The sequence below is a fragment of the Drechmeria coniospora genome, chromosome 03, assembly GCF_001625195.1.
Source record: "Drechmeria coniospora strain ARSEF 6962 chromosome 03, whole genome shotgun sequence".
Lineage (NCBI taxonomy): Eukaryota > Fungi > Ascomycota > Sordariomycetes > Hypocreales > Ophiocordycipitaceae > Drechmeria > Drechmeria coniospora.
The window spans coordinates 7,001,249-7,018,689 of NC_054391.1; the positions used below are offsets into that span (position 1 = coordinate 7,001,249).

The 17,441-nt window shown below is 60.9% G+C and overlaps 5 protein-coding genes across 5 annotated transcripts; 3 read left to right on the forward strand and 2 right to left on the reverse strand.

The window, feature by feature from the left end:
• Positions 1–744: 744 nt before the first annotated feature.
• DCS_07681 (uncharacterized protein) lies at positions 745–3,229 on the forward strand (the record flags this gene model as incomplete). Its single annotated transcript, XM_040804965.1, has 2 exons — positions 745–811; positions 894–3,229. 2 exons carry the CDS (start codon positions 745–747, stop codon positions 3,227–3,229), a joined length of 2,403 nt encoding a protein of 800 aa, XP_040655069.1.
• A 443-nt stretch (positions 3,230–3,672) lies between these two features.
• On the reverse strand, positions 3,673–4,778 carry DCS_07682 (uncharacterized protein; the record flags this gene model as incomplete). The annotated part of the gene is made up of 4 exons (XM_040804966.1): positions 3,673–3,879; positions 3,945–4,047; positions 4,205–4,619; positions 4,682–4,778. The coding sequence occupies 4 exons, from the start codon at positions 4,776–4,778 to the stop codon at positions 3,673–3,675; spliced, it is 822 nt and encodes a 273-aa protein (XP_040655070.1).
• A 955-nt stretch (positions 4,779–5,733) lies between these two features.
• DCS_07683 (WD domain, G-beta repeat containing protein) lies at positions 5,734–8,737 on the reverse strand (the record flags this gene model as incomplete). The annotated part of the gene is made up of 6 exons (XM_040804967.1): positions 5,734–5,760; positions 5,817–6,263; positions 6,350–8,125; positions 8,275–8,435; positions 8,522–8,538; positions 8,685–8,737. The coding sequence occupies 6 exons, from the start codon at positions 8,735–8,737 to the stop codon at positions 5,734–5,736; spliced, it is 2,481 nt and encodes an 826-aa protein (XP_040655071.1).
• Positions 8,738–12,951: 4,214 nt separating this feature from the next.
• On the forward strand, positions 12,952–14,110 carry DCS_07684 (uncharacterized protein; the record flags this gene model as incomplete). The annotated part of the gene is made up of 2 exons (XM_040804968.1): positions 12,952–13,328; positions 13,387–14,110. The coding sequence occupies 2 exons, from the start codon at positions 12,952–12,954 to the stop codon at positions 14,108–14,110; spliced, it is 1,101 nt and encodes a 366-aa protein (XP_040655072.1).
• Positions 14,111–14,293: 183 nt separating this feature from the next.
• Positions 14,294–15,103, forward strand: DCS_07685 (uncharacterized protein; the record flags this gene model as incomplete). Its single annotated transcript, XM_040804969.1, has 1 exon — positions 14,294–15,103. One exon carries the CDS (start codon positions 14,294–14,296, stop codon positions 15,101–15,103), a length of 810 nt encoding a protein of 269 aa, XP_040655073.1.
• Positions 15,104–17,441: the final 2,338 nt, after the last annotated feature.

Below are 17,441 nucleotides of genomic sequence, written 5' to 3' on the forward strand. Positions count from 1 at the left end.
TTTGCAGGTACTTGTACGGAGGTGTTCAGTATGGGGTAGGTGCACAGTACAAGTACTTGAACTAGTAAGTACGAGCATGTACAAGTATAGCACGATTGCTGCTAAGTACAAGCATGTACAACTACGGAGTACGGGTTCTAAATATGCTGGCGGCAGATCATCGAACCCGCCTCCGCCACAGCCACTGGGCAGCGAAACAGAAGCCTGAGACCGCGTGGCCCCCCCCCCCGGCTGCCGCCTGGGAATTGGCCAAGACGTTTCGATCCAACCATCCCCCTGCCGCCTGGCCTACGCCTGGCCTGCCTCTTGGGCCTGCTTACTTGTCGAGGTCCCGTCCCACGCCGTTGGTCCCCCATCATTCATTAGGTTGCCCAGGACCGTTCAACCCTCTCGGATTTACTACGTACTCGTGCCTCGTTGCCATCCTACGATCCGGCCTGGACGCAACATTCGTCTTGCTCCTCGATCCCAGCACCGCAACGGCCCCGAACGGCCCATCCACCGACGACGATTAAACGACCACGTCGATCCATCGACGACAAACGAAACGGCCGCACTGTCCTCTGCTTCGAGCGGAACGGAACGGAAACCGTGTCACCTGGGCCATCAGGACCGCCGGCGACGAGCAGACACCTCGAGCAACAAAAAGCCTGGATGCGGCCACGGTAGAGAGGCCCAGCCCCTCCCTCCCCGCGGGACCGAGTTGATCGGACACCGTCCCGTCACCGACACACCCCCATCGTCATGCACCCGCTGCGGACTCTGGCGTCGGCTCTTGCCGCCGTCGTGCTGGCGGTTCCCTCCTCGCTAGGTGCGTCTCCGCCGTCTTCGTCCCCTCGTCCCCCTCGCCCCCTTGCCTTGGGCCCGCTGACCTGAGCGCACCCGGCCGTCAGCGTACTCGGTCAGGAGAAACCCCCTTCGCTCGGTGTCGTTCGTCGACGACGCCGTCATCAAGACGCCCTCGCACCGCGTCCACGCCTACTCCGCCTTCGACCTCACCTTCACCCTGCGCGACGGACGGCGCAAGGTTCGCTTGGTGCTCGAACCCAACGACGACCTGATACACGACGACTTCGGCGTCACCATCCTCGCCGCCGACGGCACCGTTCGCCGCGTCGAAAAGGTCGCCCGGACCGAGTTCAAGGTCTTCCGGGGCGATGCCTTCATCGACCGCCCGGGGCACGGCGGATGGTCCAAGGCCGGCTGGGCTCGCATCACCGTGCGCGAGGATGGGGAGAGGCCCATCTTCGACGGTGCCTTCCGCATCGACGGCGACAACCACCACGTGCAGACGGCCGTCGAGTACCTCCAGCTGCGCGGCGACGACGACCCCGTCATCCGGTCCTCCGAGGGCGCCATGGTCTTCTTCCGCGACTCCGACGTCATGGATTCCCCCGACGAGGCCACGGAGCTGAAGCGGAGATCCGTCCAGGAGTCCCTCTGCGACGCCGACTCGCTCGACTTCAACGGCAAGTTCGACCCGCGCTCGCAGTCGCCCGGCCTCCTCGACATCCGCTCCCTCTTCGGCCGCCAGGCCATCGACGGCGGCGGTAGCGGCAGCGGCCTGAACCTCGTCAGCTCCATCGGCTCCGTCGACGGCTGCCCGACGACGAGGAAGGTGGCCCTCGTCGGCATCGCCACCGACTGCACCTACTGGGAAGACTTCGACACGCAGGAGGAGTTGCGGCAGAACGTCATCAGCATGGTGAACAAGGCCTCGCAGGTCTACGAGAGCACCTTCAAGATCTCGCTCGCCATCCAGAACCTCACCATCAGCGAGAAGGGCTGCCCCGGCACGCCGTCGCAGTTCACGCCCTGGAACGTCAACTGCAGCTCGCAGGTGACCATCAACGACCGGCTCAACACCTTCTCCAAGTGGCGCGGCCAGTTCTCCGACGACAACGCCTACTGGACCCTGCTGACCAAGTGCGCGACCGACTCGGCCGTCGGCCTGGCCTGGCGAGGCCAGCTCTGCCGCACCGGCTCGGGCGACAACAGCAACGGCAAGGGCAGCAACGAGACGGTGGCGGCCACCAACGTCGTCGTCCGGACCGCCTCCGAGTGGCTCATCTTCGCCCACGAGTCCGGCCACACCTTCGGCGCCGTCCACGACTGCACCGCCTCGGCCTGCCCCGTCGGCCAGACGAGCCAGGCCTGCTGCCCGCTGAGCCAGTCGTCGTGCGACGCCGGCGGCCGCTTCATCATGAACCCGTCGACGAGCTCGGGCATCACCCAGTTCTCGCCCTGCAGCATCGGCAACATCTGCGCCGGCCTCAAGTCCAACATGATCAAGGGGACCTGCCTCTCGGACAACAAGAACGTCAAGACCATCACCGGCAGCCAGTGCGGCAACGGCATCGTCGAGGCCGGCGAGGACTGCGACTGCGGCGGCGAGTCGGGCTGCAAGGACAACAAGTGCTGCGACGCCAAGACGTGCAAGTTCGCCGCCGGCGCCGTCTGCGACGCCACCAACGAGGACTGCTGCACGGCCGAGTGCCAGTTCGCCGCCAACGGCACCGTCTGCCGCGACAGCGCCGGCGTCTGCGACGTCGCCGAGGTCTGCCCCGGCAACCACGCGGCCTGTCCCGAGGACAAGCACAAGGGCAACGGCGACGGCTGCGGCGACGGTCTCGCCTGCGCCTCGGGCCAGTGCACCTCGCGGGACATGCAGTGCAAGAGCATGTCCAACAGCCTCTGGGGCGTCGACAACACCAACGCCTGCCCCGACGAGGGCGGCTGCCTCCTCACCTGCACCTCGCCCGACCTCACGTCCGGCCAGTGCGTCGTCTACAACCAGTACTTCCTCGACGGCACGTCCTGCGGCGGCGGCGGCCTCTGCATGGGCGGCTCGTGCGAGGGCTCGTCGACCATTAAGGAAATCGGCCTGTGGATCGAGAGGCACAAGCCCATCTTCATCCCCGTCGTCTGCATCGTCGGCGGCCTCCTCCTCGTCGCCATCGTCAGCTGCATCGTCAGCAGCGTGCGGAAACGGTCCCGCCGCCGGAGGTTGCCGAAGCAGCAGCCGTCGCCGCCGGACATGAGCACCTGGCCGTCCCGCAACGTCCCCGACGCCGGGGGACCGGCGCCGTGGAACCAGCAGCAGTCGTGGCCCTTGTCGTCGGGCGCCATGGCCAACCCCGGCGGCAACTACCCTCCGCCGCCGGAAGCCTCGAACTACCCCTATCCGCCTCCCGTCGCGGATCGCCAACGGAGCGTGCGATACGCCTAGCCGTGCCTTGACGCTACCGAGAGCGAGCCTTGCTTTTTTTCGACGATTGATTTTTGTTTTCTTCTCCTGGATACCTTGGGAATTTTGGCATAACGCGGCGTTGCGGACTCGGCCGGGCGTCCTCCTTTTTGTTTCCTGACGAGAGCCGGTGATATTTTTTGCCCTCGGAGCATATGTCCTGCCTGGCCTGTGTCGCTGCGGGCTTTCCTTTTTGTTGTATATCGTGGCATGTGGCCTTTGTGCCGCCGAGGAAGGGATGTGCGCATCATGATATGCCGTTCTTCCGACGAAGAGCGCAGGTAGACAGTCTATAGCGCAAAAGAGATGGACCGTGAAATGGATCAGGCTTTCTTCCAGCTTTCCACCTCGCTTTCGTGAATTCGTCGTCTCGTGCGTCATCTTCTCATATCCACAGACGACAACAAGCACCAACCAAAGCAAGGTCAGTCCACCCATTCGTCTCCCGACTCTTGCCCAGCCCCGATTGAAGTCTTCGCTTTGCCGCGCACGTCCCTTGCCGGGTGTGCGGCAGGCCGCTTGCTGCCGAGCCTGCCGCTGCCGCTGCCGCTGCCGTTGTCCGACGACAGCAGCGGTAAGGGTTCGAAGCCGGCGAGCATGGCGCAGAAGCGGCGGCGCTGGCTGGGAATGCTCTGCATCCCGCGCACGCTCTCGTCAGCAGGCGGCGCGCGACGAGCAAGGAAGGGAGAGAACGTACGTCGCCGGTGCTCTGGGCGTACATCATCAGCTGCTCGGGACTATCGAGGACGGCGAGTGCAAAGGCCCTGCGCTCACGGTCTTCGAGCCGTTCCGATTTAAAGCTGTGGTGCCCGTCAGTCAAGGAGAACCCCAACCCCTGCTCCCTCTTCGTCCTCCTCGACACCGAATGCATGTGCTCCGTACCATGGTTCGCTTGGGAGTAGTAGGGGAGAACTAAGAAATAGGGGAAGAGGGGGAAGGTTGCGGGCTCAGACTCACGCCCTGCCGATGCGCATCCGCCTTGTGCCCTTGCCCCTGCCCTTGACCTTTGTCGTCGCCCTACCACGATGGGCACGACGACGCAACCCGTCCGAATCGGAGTCATCATCATCGTCGTCATCTTCTTCTTCGTCGTCATCGTCGTCAAAGTCATCATCATCAAAATCGCTACTCTCGTCTTCCTTGTAGGGATCCTTGCCGCGGGCCTGTCTATCGCGCATCTCGGCGGTAAACTCATCGGAATCGTCGCCTCCGGCCGCGGCTGCCGTGCCGTACTTTGCTTGACGTGGGTTTTTCTGTCCCAAGGTGGACGACGAGGCCGTCTTGTGGCCTCCTGTTGACGATGACATGGAGGGCTTCCGCAATCTCGTGGGCGGACGGTCTGGGAGAGGAACGTATTCTGCTTGGAGAAGCGCTGTTTGACGGGTGGTGGTGGGCGGGAGGAAGCGTGAGGATTTTGAGCAGGAAACTACCTACCCACCCGCGCAAGAGCTCCGCCCCTTGCCATGTAGATGAATAAGTATACTGTAGATGGTTGCGTAGAGTGCAAGCCAATGTGGAGGAACTTTTCCATGGTGACATACGTGTGGTGGATATTGGGTCGTGATAGGTAGCGAGTACTTGTACCTGGGTAGTTGGCTTGTTAGATTTAGCTTCGCCGCACAAGTAATTGCTCACACTGGGTCATCTTCGGCTATTGCTTGACATTCCAGATACCTGACCAACTTCGCAATAGAGCAGATAATAATACAAGCTGTATCAGAACGGGGTCGATCGAATGCGTCGTGCGTCACATGCTCCCCCTCATTCTCGCTTCTCCATCGTATGATTTCATCATCTTGAACCAAGAAATTGTTACTCCGTACATCCTTGGATTTAGCGTTCACGCCGCACCAGAGCGCCGCGGTAACTGCCATGTGAAACAGGACCGACTCCATTTCGTCGTTGCTGCCCGGCGCTGGTATCTAAACACTCGTACAGCTGCTACCCGACAACTAATGCTTCCCCGCATGCAGCGACTCACAAATGCAAATCAGATGATGAAGGGAAAATATGCACACCTCCTCCTCTCGAACTCCCGGACCTCCCGGACCTCCTAGACCCCATGGTCATACCATGAACCGGCCCAACAACCTCGCGCAGGGAAGAAAGGAAGGGACAAAACAGCAAGCAATCGTACTCCGTACGTCCTCTTCCCGCGTCATTCGTCAGCCAAGGTCGCAAATGGCCTGGCCGTCAAGTGCTAGCCAAAATCTCTTCATGGATCATCACCAAGCTTTGGTATGCAAAAGAGAGGGGTGAGCGAGGGGCTCCGGCATGGCGGAGACGATTGGTAGATGGTATCCGGCTCCCAACAAGCGCCGGTTTCTGGGCTTGGTGGTCGCCCGGAAGGCCCGATGCTGATGCCGGAGCATGCGTCCCCGAGCGCGAGGCCGAGGCCGACCTTCAGAAAAGCCTTCACCCCCGAATGGGCCACCTCATCTCGACCTCGGCAGCTTCGGTCCGTCCACCGAACCACCGGCCTCGGGCTACCGACTAAAGTTGATCACGGCGAGCTGGGACTTGCGTCAATACACATCTCGCCAACAGCACCGGCCAGGTGCCGACTTACTCTGCTATTGGACCCGTACGCCAACCTCTGTCCGCTGACATCCCAGCATAGGCAGTGCTCGTCCTCCTCGTCCCCTTCCGATGAGCCCTTGGGGGAGAGCCAGCCGGCATGGGGCGGGCGATTCCAGCTCGCCCTGGGCATCGCGTGATTGTCCACCTTCCAGATGAGCACTTGGCGAGACGTGGCGCCGGCGATGAAGGCACCGTCCGGGGTGAAGGCAAGCCGTACGATGGGCAGGTCCATGGTCAGGAAGCACTTCGCCTTGGTGTCGGGTTTGCGAGCGTTCCAGATCAATATGGCGCAGTCGTCACCGCCCGTCGCGATGAGCCGTTCGTCGTCGGCGTTGCCGGCCGTCGAGGGCGAGAGCGGCAGAGGCTGCCAGGCCATGGTCGTGATGGCCCCTTGGTGGGCGAGTATCGACCGTCGCTGGCCAAACTCGTCCCAAAGCTAATCAAGGGCATCGGCGTCAGCAGGGAAACGTCGGTGCACGGAGGGTCAAGGGGGCAGCATCGGCGGGGAGGGCGGTCACTCACATCGAGGTAGCCCTTGTCGCTCGACGTCGCGGCCAGCTTGGACCGCCAGTCGAAGAGGACCGAGGTGAAGCTGTCATCGTCCTTGGTGTCGAACTTTCGCGTCTGGACAATGGCCGACTCGGTGCAGCGGAGGCACAGGAAGAGATCGCCCCCGCAGACAAGGAATTCGGCGTCGTTGGTCCACGTGGCATCCAGCGGCGTCGTGGCGATGTCGTGGCCGGGCAGATGGTATTCCATGGCGGCGCCGGACGACGAAGCGTAGACCGTAATGAGGGCACCACCTTTGTCGGGGGATATGGCCAGAAGGGCCGTGCTGCTCGGGTTCCAGCAGAGCTTGACGACGGGCGGCTCCGACGCCACCAAGGTTTGCATGTGGATGCCCTCGGCCGTCCACAGGCTCACCAACGCATGGGGGGTCGAGTCGGTGGCGACGGCGATGGCCGCACCGTCCGACGTCCACGACAGGGCCGTCACCGTCGTCGACTTGGGCGTGTCGGGGTGCAGCAGAGAATGGGAAGCGTGTGACACGTGATCGCGGCCCGGCTCATGCGCCGTGGTCCGCGAAACAGTCCAGACGCGGGCAAGCGCATCGGTACCAACAGCCGCCAAAACATGTGGGTCCCTCGGGTTCCACTCGCATTGCAGCAGCACAGGCGCATTCTCGATGCCCGCCTCGAGGGCGGATGCCGTCAGCTCGGGCGCGGCCCTGCCGTCGTCGTCCATGAGGCGAATGAAGGTCGTGACGGGCGACAGCTCCTCCACCTTTTCCACCTGCGTACCCTGCTCGGGGCCGTCCGTCTGCGGCATGGGTGGCGGCAGCTGTTCGCCCTCGAGCGGCGACGGGTACGCGTGGTTGCTCGGGCTGTCCTGCTGCTGGTAGTTGCTGTCGTAGTCGTGCGAGGACATTTGGTCGATGGCCATGGGCGACGTGACGGCATTCGGCGACATGGTCGTCGTCGTCGTGGCGGACACGGGTCCGGCCGCCATCGGATCAACGCCGTGGTCGTAACCATTGCTGATGAGGCACGGGCGCTTTGCCGGCGACCCATTCGGCACATGGTCGTGACTGCGTTTCTTTGGCGCATCGGTGTCGTCGGTTTCGGCCTCTTCCTCCACATAAACGTCTTCCTTCTTGGTCGGCGTTGTTTGTTGCGGCTCGGATCCCTGCTGCCCCTGCTGCTGCTCTGGAGATGGTTGTGGCTGCTGCTTTTCCTGCTGCGGCTGCAGCAGCTTCTGCTCGGACGGCGGTTGCTGCTGCTGCTCAGGTGGCGGGGGTGGTGGTTGTTGTTGTTGCAGCGGCTGCTCTGGTAGTGTCGGTTGATGCTGAGGTTGTTGTTGGCGCTGCGGCTGCTGCTGCTGCTGCGGCTGTTGCTGCGGCTGTTGTAGTTGTTGTTGCTGCTGCTGAGGCTGCTGCTGCTGATGCTGCTGTTGATGCTGTTGCTGGTGCTCTTCTTTGTCGTCTCGTTGTCGCTGCTGTTGTTCCTGTTGCTGCGGCTGCGGCTGCGGCTGCGGCTGCTGTTGCGGTTGTTGCTGCTGGTCCTGCTGGTCCTGCTGGTCCTGCTGGTCCTGCTGGTCCTGCTGGTCCTGCTTTGGTGTCTCCTCCGGCTCTTGCTTTGGCGGCACCGCCTCCTGCTCTAGTTTTTGCCGATGCTGCTCCTGCTGTTGCCGTTTCTGCTGCTCTTGCTCTTGCTGCTCTTGCTGCTGTCGCCTCACATTCAGGGGCCCGAAGACGCCTGTCTGCAGCACTTGAGCCTCGGCGACGGCATGACGGGGCAACTGCGCGACGGGCGAAAAGCGTCAGTCATGGGTCCAGTTTGCCGTGGATTCCCAGGTGGCACCGGAACACAAGATGGTTCAGATTCGCGGCTGCACTTGGCGCACGTCGAGCACTGGGAAAGATGACGGGGAAAAAATGAAAGACGGACCTGGTTCAGTTTCAAGTCGCGCTCGAGGGCCTGGTAGAGGAGTCCTCGGTTGACGACGGAGACAAGGGCCTGGCCCTTGACGTGGCGGGCAAAATCGAACTCGCGGTGAGGCTCATGGACGTGCCACTCCTTCTGGAACTTGGCGGCCGTCTCTCGGTAGTCTGCAAAACCGGGTCAGATCAGATCAATGTTCCGGCGGCTACGGCGCCAGGGCGGCGTCGTGACGAATTGATGCGGTGCCACGTACTCCCTTCCAGCAAATACCTGCAGGAAAAAGGTCAGTCAACACGGTCGGTTGCGGAGATGAGTCGGGCCCAAAAAGATGGCGAGGACGGGTTCGCGCGGGTGGAAAAATGCAATCCGATCTGGGCGGCGGGCGGCGCATGGCCGCGGGAGCCGAGGGAACGCACCTCCAGATGAGGAAGTTGACTCGATCCGAGTCGATGAATTCCTTGACCACCATGGTCACCAGGCGCGCGCGCCGCAGGCCGCGGCAGTGTCCCGGCGGCCGTGGTCTTTCGAATCAAAGGACCACGCGAACAGGCGACAGGCAGGCGAGCGCGGGGCCCCGAGGGTTAGTTTTGACCTGCTGGGCTGCGGAGCGGGCGTCGTCGACGGCGTCGAATGTCGCGGGACGGCTAGCCGCCTAGAATGAGGAGGGTTCGCGGCAGCGGGCGAGGCGAGTGCAGAAGTGAAGGCGAGGGAGAGTGAGTACGTGTGAGTGAGGTGAGTGAGTGAAGATTCAAGAGCGAGATGAAATCCACCCATCTCATCCGCCGCCGGCTGGTCTCGCAAGGTACCAACCAAAGGTACGGGTACAAGTTCGGACTCGCAGTGAGTACCTGTCGAGAAGTACATGTACGTGTACCTGCGCTCCACGCTCCACGCCCCCCCCCCCCCTCTCCTCCCCACCACCACTACCACCACCACACAGCTGGGCTTTGGTTTGGCGTCCATGCCTGCAAGCACAGTAAGTACTCGCACATGTACTTACAACGACGACTTCCTTTGTGTGCTGTCGCTCCCGCCGGGGTGAGCCAGGGTGTGCCAGGCGACTAGGGGGAGGGACCAATCCGGCGTGTGGTTGGCCCCATGGTTGGCAGATTGTGTGTGGGCTCCCGGGCCCAAGGAGTCTTCTTCCAGCGATGTTTGCCCGTTTGTGAAGTGTTGGGGGATGGCCCATCGGCGCACTCTTGGGGTATCCATGGTGCTAAGGCAAATGCTAGCGTTGATTTTAGCGGAGGCAATGGCTGCGAGAGCCACGATGGCCAGGTGCTTACTCCGTACAGCACAAGTAAGTATGTGCGCTTAGGTACTAACCTACCAAAGTACGTACTTACTGGCCCGGACCGTACCAGTACCTGCTCCCACAACTAGGATTAGTACATGTACATGTACGTGAGGCGTACTCGGTACTAAGCATGTACTACTAGGTAGGTTGACGAGCACTTGCAAATACGGCACATTGTTGTTGCCGTCCATACCTGCTAGGAGAGATGCGTAGGTCCTAGGGTCCTAGGGAGTACTAACAGTACTAGGTACTTACTCGTAAGCGCATGTACATGAAAGTGTACGCCGGCTATCTTGGTACTAAGGTATTGGTATCGCTCCCCAGTACTCGTAGTTCAAGTATGTCCAAGTACCTACCTCCAACGTACATGTACATGTACTGCAAGTAACTGGGTTAGTAAGTACAGAGTACGGAGTACGGAGTATGTTATTAGTACATACTCGGTACCAAGTGCCCTTGGTAAGTACTTACTCGTACTTAAATAAGTACAAGTCGTATCCTCCTCGAGGAGCGCAACAAGGTACATGTACATTCGCGGGTCCTCTCACTTGGCTGTCGGTGCACGAGGGGCCTGGTGTCCTGCCCGCTTTCTTCTCCCCAATACTGGAATACAGAACGAGGGGACGGCCTGATTCAGTGCGCGATGAACGATGTGATGTGCTGCGACTGCTGGGAGCCGGCGGTCCAGGCTCCAACCTACGGCGTGTGCCGAGCTGCGTGGTGGGCGAAGTCTCGAAACACTTGAACTAGGCGCCCACCCGCACTGGGCACGACAGCGGTCTGGAGAGGAACATTCGTACCTGGTAATTACTGCACAACGTACTAATGCGCCTACCGTGGCAAGGTGCGGAGTAGAACTACTTAGGTAAGTAAGTATGTACTCCGTACAAGGACATTGTATTATTGCCAACCAACATCATACTAGGTACCTCGTGTGTACGGCCTACGGTAGTCCGTTCTGCCTACCTACTAGTAAGGTAGCTGTGCAATACTACCCATTGTACTCCGTACAACTACGGGTGCTTGTGCATTAGGACTGGGCTTGGGCGTATCGGGGCCAGGAAATGGAACGGACCACTACGAATACGAACGTCTATAGTACCTAGTAATTACCTGCATTAGCATGGCGACAGGTGCACCGACACACATCATGTACAAGTACCAAGTAAAGTATCGTAAAGTGCAATACATGCTAGTACACTTGCAGACTGCCAACAACCTTCCGCTCTTCCCCCCCGATTGAGTCCTCGTACTAATAACCTGATACCCGGACGCCACACAGGAGTCAAGCCGTCAAGACTCTTCGAGGGCCCCGCAGACCTGCCACTTGCCTACCAAGCACTTACCTCGGTAGGACTTGTGCCTTGCAACGGGTTCAAACTATATCCGTACAAATTAGCGCTTGTGCGTGGAAACATACTTACGGCGCATTAGGTAGTACCTAGTACCATGTACCAAGGCATACGATGTAAGTACGTGCGGTGTGGGCTCACGGGATGCATCACGGCCTCCGAAGTGCATCGAAGTACCAGCATCGCATCGAGCCATCTCCACCTCGGGTATCACGACGACTAGCAAAGTGCAGAACAAGCCATCGGCCAGGCCAAGGAGGTGTGACAGACCACGACGGCGAGGGGGGGTTTGGCCCGTCAGGCAGTCGCATCGGTTTCTCTCCTCCCTGCGCTGCGAGGGCACGGGGAGGCGAGAGCGGCAGCTGCACGCACGGTCAAGGCTGTATCCACGGGCCGCCTGAACGTTGCTCGACGAACGGCGGCAAGCTGGTGAGGGCTGCTCTCGACGTGCTGAGCCGCTGGTCATCGCGACAAGGGTGTAAGTACAAGTGCTGTACTTGCACTAGCCTTCCCCTCTGAACGAACTGGTTGGTATTGAGCTGCAGGTACCTCCGAGGTACTAAATAATTGTCCGATGCGTTGTTCAAGTGCGGAGTGCAATGCTAGCCCGCCAGCCTCAATGTCCGGTCCGTGGCCCCTTCTCCAGCCCCCCCAGGGAGGCAATACGCTACAATGGATGGTCGACATGAACATGCATGTACGGAGTACAGGCACCTGATGGTCCGCCACTACAGGTACGATACTGTACGGAGCACTCCGTTCAAGCACATGCACCCGGCGCATGAGGCATCCTTCCTCCCTCCCTGTAAGCACCTGGTCGCCTGGTAAGTCGGAGGGCACCACTCTAGGGTAGGGCAGAGTGCAGAGCTCGGATGACCGAGCATTACACTTAGGCACCTACCCACTGGACTGGAGCGTACTTGGGAATCATGGCAGCACCACTCCGTATTTACTTGGAGGCGTATGGGGGGAGGGGAATCCACGTCAACCAGCCTCAGCCTTTGGGGCAAGGTGGGATTGGAGGATGGGCCACTGCGATCCTGCCGCGATCGTAGCAGTATCGGAGGCATCGCAAATTCGACAAGCGCCATGCTGCAAAGCTCCCTCCGTCACCGCTGGTTCGACCACGCACACATTTTGTCTCGACCCCAACGCATCAGATCCCGTCGATCCGAGCGAATCACCGCCTCCGCCTTGCCATGCATCCTCCTCTTCATCCCTCCCCGCCCACCCCCCAGAGCGTCTCCATCCGCTCGAGCATGGTATCCTTGACGTTTTGTTGCGGGCCGTGGCCGAGGTGTCCCTCGACGTCATCAGCAACCCTTGCCGGCGTCGAGGTCGCCCAGCTGTCGGTTCGGACCGGAACCTGCTCCCATATGCGGCCGAGAAGTACTCCGTAGACGCCTCACACATGAGTGTGCACGAAAGCGTAGCCGGCCGTCGAGTTTGAATGATGGCCGGGCGGAGAGAGCGAGGTAGAAGGGGAGAGCACGGTCGGTACAGAGTATAACATGCAGTGTACGGAGTACAAACAAGCAATTACGGTACTCTGTCATTGCAGGTATTAATTCCATGTATTAATTCCATGTCTTAATTCCATGTACTAATAATGTAGTAATAGTAGGAGTTACAGTACAGTACGGAGTACAGCAGTATTAATACCGCCTGGCCATGCAGCGCAGGGCGGGATGTTGGCCTGAGGCCGCAAGGGAGATTTTTCTCGACCAAGCTAAGCTACTGTAGGCTGGGCGGTGTGGCCAGTGCAGGTCCATGCTCTCGAGGTATTAAGCAGCAGGTGTTACTACTGCCGTGGACGGCACAGCCAGCTTGCCGGCAATCGAGCACGCTACGCTAACACCTCCCAGGAGCAGAGACGCGCCAGTTCGGTGCGAGGACAGGTTGCCACAAACACCAGCTCCCTCGGCTTTCTCGCGGGCGGATGACATCGCAGCAGCGACGACGACGACGACGACGTATACCTGGCCAGCATCGCATCGCATCGAACCGCACCGCACCGCACGGCATCGCGTCGCCATGCCTCCCCGAATAAACATCCCGCCCGTGACCCGGGCGCTGCTCATCGCCCTCCTCGTGCAGTCGGTGCTGAGCGCGGCCATCCGCTACCGACAGTGGTCGGAGAAGGCGCACATCGTCATCCCCTACCTCACGCTCGTCCCGCAGCTCAGCATCGTGTACCCGTGGACGTTTGTCACGTCGACGCTGGTCGAGGGCAACATCTTCACCCTCGCCATCGCCGGCGTGACGCTGTACCAGGGCGGCCGCTACCTCGAGCGAGCCTGGTCGTCGGCCGACCTGGCCAAGTTCCTGGCGCTCGTCTCCGTCGTGCCCAACCTGCTGACCTTTAGCGTCATGTTCCTCCTCTTCACGCTGACGCGAAACGAGAGCTGGACGTGGGTGCCCCCCCGACCCCTCGCCGCCGGCGGCCTCCGCTAACGTGGCCGCGCCCAGGTTGACGGTCATCTCGGGCACCGTGCCGATCCAGATCTCGTTCCTCGTCGCCTTCAGCCAGCTGGTCCCGGCCCACACGGTGACGCTGTTCCGCGGCATCCTGTCGCTGCGGGTGCCGCGGTTCCCGCTCGTCTACGTCGGCATCGTCGCCGTCCTGTCGCTCACGCCGCTGCTGTCGCGGGCGGCCTTTTGGCTCGCCGTCTTCGGCTTCCTCACGAGCTGGACCTATCTGCGATTCTACAAGTCCGTCTTCCCCGACCTCGACACGTCGCAGCCGGCGGCGCTGCGCGGCGACGCGAGCGAGACGTTTGCCTTTGCCGAGTTCTTCCCAGCGCCGGTCAAGCCCTTTGTGGCGACGTTTGCCGACCACGTCTTCGACGTCCTCGTCGCCGTGCGCCTCTGCACCCCCTTTTCCCCGGCCGACATGTCCTCGAGCCGGGGCGACAGGCTGCTGCAGCGGGGCACGCCCGGCAGCGCGCGGGCCGAGGCCGAGCGGAGGCGGGCCATTGCGCTCAAGGCGCTGGACCAGCGGCTCAACGCCGCCACGGGCGGAGCCGGCGGCTGGCCATCGTCGCAGAATCCGTCGCAGCCGACGGGGCCGACGGTGCAGACGCAGCCGCAGCCGAGCACGCAGACGGCCATGACGTCGCAGCCGGGGCAGCTGCTGGGCGAGACCAAGTTTGAGCCGGACAATCATCACAACGACGAGGCGGGGAAAAACTAAAGGCTCGTCGGAGGCGCGCGGGACATGGCACGTTCCGCGGAGGCCCTCGGGACAATGGCACGTCGGGAGGCCCTCAGGACATGGCTCGTCGCGATGCCCTCCGCGACGAGCTCGAACGGCGGCACGGGTGGAGGGACGGGCGGCGAATCTGCGAAGCGACGTGGTACATGACGCAGGAATACGATGAAGAGGGGTTTCGGCCCGTCACACGGGGCAGGAGGGGAAAACGATGGGCTTGTGTCTCTCGACCGAGTTATCCTGGACTTGAATGGAATGACTTTTTTTTTTGCAGCGAATGACCCCCTCGTCGAGGGCGAGGCGTTCGTCCAGTGTACCGTCCATGTGCACGACGGCGGCCAGCACCACTCGTTGCACACGGCCAACCCCCCGAGGCCATCATCACCGGGTGCGCCAGATGCCGCCAACGATGCCACCATGGCGCCGAGGCAGCCATGCTGGGCGCCTGGGAACAAGGCCACGGCCGCGAGCCAGGTGCGCATGTGCCATGCTCGCCCCCCAACCGTCGGCGGCTCGTTCGCCGACGGTGGTGCGCGGGCCGGCCATCGGCGCGACCAACAGGTGAATGGCATTCTTCGTCCGACGTGCGACCACGGCACCACTTGTACCGGGCTCGAGGAAGCCACCCGTGCCGTCCATGGCGCGAGGTCGGAAGACGAGAGACGCAAGCGGAAGGCAGGCCAAGGCCTAGAAGGAGGACGGCCGGCGGCCGACGTGATGGAACTTTTCAGACGGATGATGGGCACCGCGAAGGCTGCTTCATCGACGCCACAAGTCGGCGGATTGTCGCGGCAGAGGAGGCATCGTACGCAGCACGGTGGACGGGATGGCGAATCCTGGCGCAAGCAGATCACAGGTGCACGTGCGAGTCGACGCATTCGTTGGGCGCGGAGAGGCCACGGGTGGGAATGCCGAGGTGGACAGAGGTCCAAGCATGGAGTGATGTACTCCGAACTGTACTTGTACCGTAGATGAGGCTTCGGGCCTTTGGGCTGGCGCGCGGGGGAGGAGGCTGGAAGGGCAGATGTGGCTGCTCAGCTCGTGTGGCTTGCCCATTCAGAGGTCCGAAAACGTACCAAGCCGGTAATGAGTGTTACAGTACGGAGTACAGGTACAGTATTACTGTATGTAGGCTGCAGCACTCCGTAGGTACCTAACGGAGTACGGAGTACACCGACAGGTAATAATAGGTGCATTTGCAAGTATGTGCATGTTGGTGCAGCACGGAGCGGTACATGCATGCCAGCAAGCAGTGTACAGTACTTGTTTAGTACTTGTGTAGCATGTCCCAGCGCACCACCCCACACCACGCTGTACTTTACATGTAGGTGCAAGTAAAAGCGAGTGCCTGCTACGGAGTACAGGTAATTACCTACTACCTAGTACCTAGTAGGTAGTATGTACAGTACAGTAGTAGGTTAGTACCTAGGTAGTACCAAGTAGTATACACCCAAGTAAGTACAGTACAGTACAGTTCACCTACAGTACGGCGTACTGGCAGTGTCTGCTACCCGGAGACTCTCCAGGTCCCAACAGCTACCAAACGAGCGCGACATGGCGTGACGTCGTTGCTGGGAGGAACAGGACCGTCCCCGTGAACCCCCATAATGCTCCGTCACATCGCCCGGCTACGACAAGGTCCTCGGACGGATGCCAAGGCCGGCCAGGGTGCGGCGCTGCATCGTCACGGCAGCACGCAGGCGAGCGCAGAGCCGAGAGCGAGCAGAGCAACGCACGGATCCCTCGTCTGCCCGGTGCTCTCAAAGGCAAGATGGGCAACGAGGGGTAGGCGACGAGGTCGTACCCGCTGTCACCAAGCTAGCAGCACGCAGCGCAGGACCTGGGAGCGCACAGCCACGCGGAATTGCAGGTGCACATGCCGTACGCAGTGCGGGCAAACCTACTGCTCCCAGGCACACCAGCTCACGGCTGCATGCTCGGTACCAGGTGCCCGTACTCGGCACCGCGCCATGTCGATGGCGGAAAGAGGTGAAGCAATGGCCTCATGCCCGCGCCGTGGAGAGAAGCAGGTGTTAATTGGGACGGACGGATGGTGAGTCGATCTCGCCTCCTCCTGTCCAGATCGGACGACGATGTGGCGGCTGGTGGAGGTGGCGCGGCGAGGAAAGGTACAAAGGAAGCAGGCACAAGGTGCCATGTAAGCAAGTAGAGGTAAGTAGGTGCCGATGTGCGGGTGAGCACGTGCGAGCCCGGAAGCCTGCATCGTCGCAGGCCAGCAGGCAGAGGAGATGGGCGTGCATGGCCTGGTGCAGCGATGCAAGCTGAGGCAGGCGGGGGTGGCAGGTGATTGTCACGCTGTACTCTGTACCGCACCGGGGCCAGGCACTACTGTACAGGTGCCTTAGTACTTACCTAGTACCTAGTACCTACAGCACCCAGGTAGGGGGTACGGCGTGAATGAACAGCTACATAGTACCAAGCAAGAAGCACTTGCAAGTAGGTGCATACCTACTAATTACTCCGTAGAGTACGCATGTACTCGTACATACTGCACATGTATGCTCAGCCAGGTGCAGATGCCACAAGGTACGGAGCACTGCGCTAGCAAACACACCCATGGCTGGGCTCCCGACTTCCTGTCGACAAAGACAACTCGTAGTACAGTACAGCTGTCTCGATGGATTGACGTCTGCTGTCCGTGACGCGCATGCGCATCGTATCGCAAGTACGCGCACACACGAAACAGAACGTGGCGTCACCGAGAGGCACCGAAACGTCTGGCGAGAGCGCCCTCGAGCGACAGCACGTCTTGGTCGGAGGGGGCTGGTTCTGGGCACCAACCACCACCGCCAGGCACCAGTGATACTGTGAGCCGCCATATGTTACTTGGTACCTAGTACGGAGTACCTACCAAGGCACCTGGTAGGTAGCGCCCTGACAAGCACTATTGTTTGCAAGCTCGAGTACCAAGTACATGCCATGAGCCGCCATATCCTACCTCAGTACCTAGCAGGTAGCGCCCTGACAAGCACTGTTGTTTGCAAGCTCGAGTACCAAGTAATACATGCCGTACGCAAGCGCAAGTATTACTCCGTACTCCGTACAGCGCACCTAGCTCCTGATGGGTACCACAGGTACTCCGTACAGTACTGTACGTGCCTAATGCGAATGACTTGCTGCTATTATAATAACCAACACTTGCAGGCAGGTACTCGGCGGAACTAACTCGCTTCGCGCCTAGCATGACACAGGGCCTTGGTGGCAGGCAGCACAGGTACGGCACGGGGCCAGACAGGCCTAAGTAAGTATTCGTTCGTCGCTGCCGTCGACTGTGCACGGTGCCAACCGACAT